The sequence below is a fragment of the Martes martes genome (genome assembly GCF_963455335.1).
Source record: "Martes martes genome assembly, chromosome: 2".
Classification (NCBI taxonomy): Eukaryota; Metazoa; Chordata; class Mammalia; order Carnivora; family Mustelidae; genus Martes; species Martes martes.
In genome coordinates, this window is record NC_137889.1 from 6,925,344 (window position 1) to 6,933,188 (window position 7,845).

Below are 7,845 nucleotides of genomic sequence, written 5' to 3' on the forward strand. Positions count from 1 at the left end.
AAAGTTGTTTTTTTAAAAAAGATTTTAGTGGCACCTGGTTGGTTCAGTCATTAAGCGTCTGCCTTCGGCTCAGGTCACAATTCCAGGGTCCTGGGATGGAGCCCCGCATCGGGCTCCCTGCTTAGCGGGAAATCTGCTTCTCCCTCTCCCACTCTCTCTGCTGTGTTCCCTCTGTCGCTGTGTTTCTCTCTGTCAAATAAATAAATAAAATCTCTCTCTCTTTTTTTTAATCTTTTTTAAAAGATTTTTTAAAAAGAGATTTTATTTGTTTGTTTGAAAGAGAGGGAGAGAGAGAACAAGCAGGGGGAAGGGGCAGAGGGAGTCAGAGAAGCAGACTCCCTGCTGAGCAGGGAGCCCCATGTGAGACTCGATCCGAGGGCACCAGGATCATGACCTGAGCTGAAGGCAGATGTTTAACTGACTGAGCCACCCAGGTGCCCTGATGTTTTTGTTTTAACAGGAAAGTGACTTTATTAAACTCAATTTGCAAATATTACCTTGTCTGTAGGGTAGCAGTTCAAATCTCAGCGGTGTTTGTGTGTTTGTCATTTTGTTTTACCTTAACTAGGTGCAAGCATGGCTCAAGGGCTAGCTAAAGTCATGGGCAGAGTTTACATATAGAACCTAAACTCCCTTCTCTGGGTCTTCATTTTCAACAGGTGCAGTCTCCCTTGGCTCTGACCTTGTGTTCTTAGTTTAGAAAGAGGATAGCTATTTTTGTTTGTTTTGAGTTAAGGTTTCCACACCACATTGCAACCAGAGAGAACATACTCTGTGCTGTTTCATTTTTCCAAGTTTTGACTTTTTTCTAAAATATTCTTGTGGGGCCCCTGGGTGGCTGAGTGGGTTAAGCCTCTGCTTTCAGCTCAGGTCATGATCTCAGGGTCCTGGGACCAAGCCCCACATCAGGCTCTCTGCTCAGCTGGGAGCCTGCTTCCCCCTCTTTCTCTGCCTGCCTCTCTGCCTACTTGTGACCTCTGTTAAATAAATAAATAAAATCTTTGAAAAATAAAATAAAATAAAATATTCTTGTATTTGTTTCAGCTTTCATATTCTTCAGGTAATTTCTTCCCCCAAAGTTTTACTTGTTACCAGTGGGAGGGTCCACCTGTTAGGTGCTCACTTTGCTTTATTTGAAATGGAACACCTTGTTTGAGTTTTAATCTTTCAAATAACCCCCCCTACTTAAAATCCTTCAATAACTTCCCTTTGATTTTAGAATAAGATTCAAATTTCTTGGTAACATAAATAAACATAAATAGTTCCCCAACCCACATTTGAATGAAAGCTATTCCCATAACATATGAGATATGGTCATTTTTAGTCATAATGCCATTATCCCTAATATTAATATCTTACAAATATAAAAACTTTGAGCATTTAATAACAATTTCCAAATCAATTGTTTCATGAGTTCCTCTAACTAGACAATTATCAGTTAATAAGTCAAAGAACCCATGTATTTTGAACATCTACTACTGCAAAGGAGTGTCACGAGGAATGAATGGAAGGAAAAGGATGAAGGAGAGTCGTTTTCTTCTGTGGATCTTGTTTGTAGTCACACTGGACAGGTAAAAAATTTTCATATGCTATAATTTTTGAAAAGCCATTATACCAGACACCCATTAACAGCTGCCAAGTGAGTCTTATAAGAGACCAGGTTGCGCGTATCATCTTAGAGAAGAAGAAGAGGAATGGGGTTATAGACCTTCTGGAAGTGGAGGTACCCAAAACAGGGCTTCAGGGAAAAACAGACATGTAGGCAGAGACATAGAATAGAGGAATACAATCAGGAGAACAAGTTGTCTGCCCTACTCCCCCATAAACATCATTGGGATAATATCTGATCCAGCAGCCCACACATTACTCAGTGGAGCATGAACAATAGTTTCTTCTTAATGAACACTAAACCCCAAGTTGACTTCCAGCCCTTTCAGAGCTGTAGAACTTGTTTTAATCAACTTCCCTTGATAAAAGCGCTGTATTCCAGCAACTGTACCCTCTCTCCACTGATGTCTGGAGCCATGAGAATCTTGTCCTTAATTTCTGCTGCTCTCATTCTCCTTGTTCACATTTTCTCAGGTAAGAGGGAAATCCTAATAGATATAAGGATGACAATTTGTCTTTTGAGAAGAAACCTCAGGTTTTAGAAAAGTGCATGGTTCATCCCTGTGTTCTAAAATGGTCCCAGGACAGGACAGTTACTGGAAATCTTTTCTTGAGCTGAGACCCAAAACAATGGGACCACACGGAGCCAGACTAGCTCCACCCAGAAGAGTATCTGGTTAATTTCCCTAAATATTTTACCCGGGATTTAGTCTTCTCTTTACATTCAGATCTCTTTCCTTCTGTATTCTTCAACACAGCTTCAGCATATGCCAAAGTGATTGCTCTAAAATGAGAGAACATTCCAGAAGCAAATTCCAAACACACTTGTTAATTTAGAGAATTATAGCTTTTGTAGCCTAAATGAGACTAAAATCATGATAAGAGGTTCTTGGTCTATTTTTGTATGTCTTACTAGTTGGTCCAAATCTCCTAATCTTTGATTATTCAGAATTTCTTTCTAGTTCTCCCATACTTAAGGAAAATTTTATCATTTAAACAACTAGCGACTTGGTTAGTTTGTTTTTCGATCTTTGAGAGCTTTGAAATGGTCTCTTTTTGCTCAGTACAGCCAAGACTTTATCCCTAAGAAAAATTTTTAAAAAGATCTATTTATTTATTTTAGAGAGAAAGAGTTGGGGGAGGGGCAGAAAGAAAGAGAAAGAGAATCCCAAGCAGACTCCCCAATGAGCTCAGAGCCCGATGTGGGGCTTCATCCTGTGAACCTGAGATCATGACCTGAACCAAAATCTAGAGTCAGATACCCAACCAGTTGAGACATCCAGGTGTCCCCCTAAGAAACTTTTATATTCATCCTTTCTCAACTATGCTTTGTTCTTTCTGTTATGAAGCCATTTCTAATGGGGGTTCCCCATGTATCATGAAGCACTTTACTTCTTCATGGTTCCTGGATTTCTACACTTATTTCTATACAATCAGGCTTCAGTAGGCCTACCAAGCCCATAGATATGAAACGTGTGCCTACCTCTTAATGAGAAATTGTCTGGGCATGATAGCAGAAGTAGGTAAAGTGAAGGTCAAAAATATAATCAGAGCATGGTCTTCACCCTTAATTTGCTTGAAGTTTATGATGTTATTATTTCTGTATTGGTAAAAAAAAAATAGTTTGCCCAGAATAGTAAATAGGCATTTGATACATTTCAAATGTGTATATAAGTGAATGGAAGAGATGGGAAGATGCACAGAACAGTTGCCATAAACACCATAAAAGATGCAGACTATAAAGAAAAGCCATGGAGATAGAAGCTTGGTTCCAGCTGTGGGATCAGGCGGGGCTTTCTGAGAGGTGGCATTCATATTGCACTTTTGAAAGCAGACATAAAAACATGTCCTTGTGTTTCAAAGACTCATTTATCAAATCAGTTTCTTAGCTTCTGCCCCAGTCTCTTTTCTCAGAGGTCAGACAATGGATTCCGGTGGAGAAACACATTTAGCCATCCTCTCCATCCCCATTCATCAGGTCTCTGATTCACTAAGGACTCCTGTTCCCAAACTCACTCAGGCACATTTGAATCCTAACAATAAGTACAGTGTGGCCTCGGATTAGGACCACCACGATCACAACAAACACAGAGAATCTCAGAGCAGGAAATGAGTTTAATGATAAACACAAGAGGTAATGAACACTGACTATTATGCCAAAACATGTGAGGTTGGATCTCAGTTGCCATCCTTTTAAGTTCTGTCAACTCTTGTGCTTCAATTTCCTTTCTATAAATGGTCATAATAATAGGATCATTTGAAAGATGAAGACACTTGTTGCATTAATTAAAGGCAAACTTATTTTAAGATTTTATTTATTTATTTGATAGACAGAGATCACAAGTAGGCAGAGAGGCAGGCAGAGAGAGAGAGGAGGAAGCAGGTTTCCTGCTGAACAGAGAGCCTGATGCGGGCCTTGATCCCAGGACCCTGGGATCATGACCTGAGCTGAAGGCATAGGCTTTAACCCACTGAGCCACCCAGGTGCCCCAAGGCAAACTTATTTTAACAAAGACATTTAAAAAGAGAGTAAATGAAAAAAATAATTTATTTTTCTCTTGTGGAAAAGTCCAAAGGCAAGTAAGTTGACTATTGTGGGTAGAAAGAAGGTTCTTCTCCATCAAGTCATGTTGAGACTAGGGAGGAAGGTTAACTTTGCATCTTAAACATGTGACTGTTTTATCTGATTCTAAAGATGCTCTAACAGAAAGGGCTGAAAAGTAAGTAAAGGGCATGATTAAAAAGATTGCATAGAAGTAGCTACATCATTCCATTCCTATTCCATTCCTCCAAACTTATCCATGGGGCCATGCAGAGACACAGGACCAGGGACTGACACATTTTGCTGAGTCTCCATGTGTTATCCATTATCTGAAAAGAAAATTACTGATTGGGGAAGATTTAATGATCCCTCTGTTTATGTAAACTGCTTAAACAAAGCCAGGCACATCCTCAGTGCCCTGAGAAAGTTCACTGTTACTATTGTTTGCCTGTCATTGTTTTTCATCATCATTCTCATTCTTGTTATCTGCCCCAATCTTTAAAAACCTTATAGGTATTCCACATCAATTGATTGTCCAGTTGCCTGACGAAGTTCAGTGACCTATTATAATATCCCAAGTTCAACTTTGGACTATTAAAAAATTCCCCTTACTTTGAGCAGAAATCTAAGGTTATGTGATTCTTTTCCCTTGGTCTGAGTCCTAACTGGGGCATGAACAAGTTCAGTGTCTCTTCAGCACAGCAGTATCTCAGGTATATGACAACCATATATATTCTTCTCCCCCACCCCAAAGTTGTACTTTCCAAGAATAATTTCTTTTCGAGAGTAATAATTTCCTTTTGAGAACTGATTCCCATTTTTTTCTATTATTTGTCCCGAGAACACATATCGCCAAAAACTTTTTTCAATCATTCTTCTCAAAATATTTTTGATCTCTTCAGCTTAGTCTTTGTTCTGAAGGAAAACCTGTTGCCTATCCCATTGATAAGTTTACAAAGTGGACCAGTACCACATTTCTTTTATCTTCACACTTAAAATTGTGAAACTCAACAACCACACAGCAGTGCATATAGGCTATCATTGACTACCGTGTCAACAGTATTGTCTTTACCTTTTGTTATATATCCGAGACTATTAATTTGGAGATGTGAAAAAACCACAAATTGGAAAGGACTGTTTATTGGAATTAGAAAGTATACTGTCTCCCTCCCAGGAAGAAGTTCTCTACTTCTAGATATTCTAGAAATGACTGTGGTGGAAGAAATTGAATACCAAGTAAGGACACTACATCAGTTGTGCAGAGAATCTGAGCTCCCACACCACTATTCAGGTGTTTTTTCTGAGCTCTAGGTGTGTACTCTGTGTCTGCAGGAGATTTGGTAATGAGGAGCTGTGAATTTGGCCTGGATGATGTTGTGTTGCTTTCTGGTCACCAGCGTTTGGGTAACTGAAGCCCTGCTTTCTTCACTTAGCCCACGGAGGAATATACAGACAGATACAGTGTAAGAAAAGGAATGGGCGCTGTGAAGTCGAGTGTCTCTCCTTCGAAGTTAAGATTGGGGGCTGTCGAGCTGAATTGACACCATTTTGCTGCAAGAAAAAGGGGAACAAGTAAAAGCCAAGCAGCAACCACAAAAAGTAAGAATGAAGGTCTTCTGGCTGTGAGCTCCATACAGCAAACCTGTCTGGATTTTCTCTCTTGACCTCCAAACTTGACATTATTTGAATGAAGCTGTCAGTCCAGCTTCTGATGCTGCAGAGAAATGTCTTCTCTAGTCCAGGAGATCCCCAAGGAAACACACTGTGTGGGGTTTACTTTGGCTATCCCCACTTGCTGGCATAGGGCGTGAGCAAATGAACAGATAAAACAGGTACAATGGAAAGGTGGGACTGTGCTTGAGAGAAGTTCTAAAGTCCTGGCTTCCGACAGAAGTGTGACCCCGGGCCTTTGCTGTTCAGACTCTGGTGTCTGAAATAAGAGGGTATTCAACCACATAGTAAATGGCCCATATGCTGGACACGAATCATCGCTGCCTTAGCCGTACTGTCAGCATGGACTTCTCCAGCTCCTTCACAGACAATTAGAATGGCCCCCACTCCCTGTCCAATCCCGGACATCAAGTGCCACAAAGAAACTGGCCTGTGTCAAAGTTTAAGGTGGCCCAAGATTGAAAGCATCTTCATTCTGGCCACTTGCAATGAGAACATGTCATTCATGGACTATTCGAGCACAAGGTCCCTAGAGATAAGTCTAACTCCACACCCTCATTACAGAGAGGGAGATATAGGCCCAAGAAGATCCCACTGTTGCTGGCTTAGTCGCAGCCATATTCAGACTTCTGGTTTTTTGGTCTTACGTTGTTAGCATGTCCACAGAATGGTGTGCTGGCCAAGGGCAGAAGTCTGGAAATTAAACACTTCTTAGCAGCTCCAGTAAAGAGTTGGGTGGAGAAAGAAGTGGAAACCAGCTGCAGAAAAATTGCATACTTTCCAAAATCCCTCCTGTGACCTTGCAATCCTTGCTTTTCAGGGCCAATAGTAAAGACACACAGGTTTGCCTCTGTCCGGACTTGCCAAAATTCAGAGGCCCAGGTTTGAGGTAGAGCAAGATATATTTCACAGGCCATTTTCATCTTCGATTTACAGCACACCCTTCTAGAACAGAAGAAACACAGCCCCTTTGGTCTGCTCTGGAGAATTTCATTACCTATTCAATTAAGCCCACTTCCTGTAGAGAGAGATGTAATAAGAGAGAACAAAATAAAACACAATTTCCTAGGATAAGACAATTTGTAAAAGCCTGTAAAATAAGAAGTAAAAATGTGTTTCAAAAAAATGTTCTGGTGCTATTATATATCTTTATGGTTAATGAGCTGGATTTTTTATTCTGAAAACCATATAAGAGTGAAGCGAGCAGATGATGCTCGCTGTTGCAAGGGTTTCAGGTCTTTCCCAAGAAGTTTCTTACCCACAGTCTCAGATAAAATTACTGCCTTTGAGAATCTAAATATACTTAGGTCTCTTCCCCTGTTTTTCCTCCCTTTATTCTTCCCTTCTTTTTTTTTGCCAAATGAACTGTGGCATGTATAATGTATCTCTCTTTGCTTCTCAATTTACAGAAACATCATCCTTTGCCACCTTTTTGATGCTGGAATTTGTCTTTACAAGGAGACCAGTGACTTCTTAGGCATATCTTGGTCACCATTCCTTCTTTCTAAATACCCAGTGTAATTTCTGTTGACCTACATGGGCCCTGTCTGATAAAAATCCTACACTGTATTTCCAACTTTAACTTCTTGCTGAAGTTTTACAAGGCATTGATCTTCCTAACTGGACTTCTGATAGGCACCTAAAAGTGACTTGTGTTTATTGCAATTTATTCCTTCCTTTCCAAAACTGACCTTCATTTACTATTCTAGATCTTAGTAAATATTGCTCCCATTTACTCAGACACTCAAGTTAATAATGGCTTGCTCACACTTATTCTCCCTCACAAATCACACAATTCCCTCATTGCATAAATCCACATAGATTACTCACTAGTATGCGCAAATTGTGCTATAATTTTTCTTCCCTTCTTTCTCCTCACTAACATTGTTCTCATTTACCTAGAATTGGGGGTTGGGCTTTGTTCCACATTTCATATCCACACACACACACACACTCACCATGAGTGTTGTTCAACCCTAAAAACGAAGCGGAAGTGTCACACTCAGATTGACAGACGTTCTTAG

At 40.2% G+C, this 7,845-nt stretch overlaps 1 protein-coding gene across 1 annotated transcript; it reads left to right on the plus strand.

The window, feature by feature from the left end:
* Positions 1-2,012: 2,012 nt before the first annotated feature.
* Positions 2,013-5,726, plus strand: LOC308339028 (beta-defensin 107A-like; the record flags this gene model as incomplete). Its single annotated transcript, XM_080797381.1, has 2 exons — positions 2,013-2,082; positions 5,584-5,726. The coding sequence occupies 2 exons, from the start codon at positions 2,013-2,015 to the stop codon at positions 5,724-5,726; spliced, it is 213 nt and encodes a 70-aa protein (XP_080653507.1).
* Positions 5,727-7,845: the final 2,119 nt, after the last annotated feature.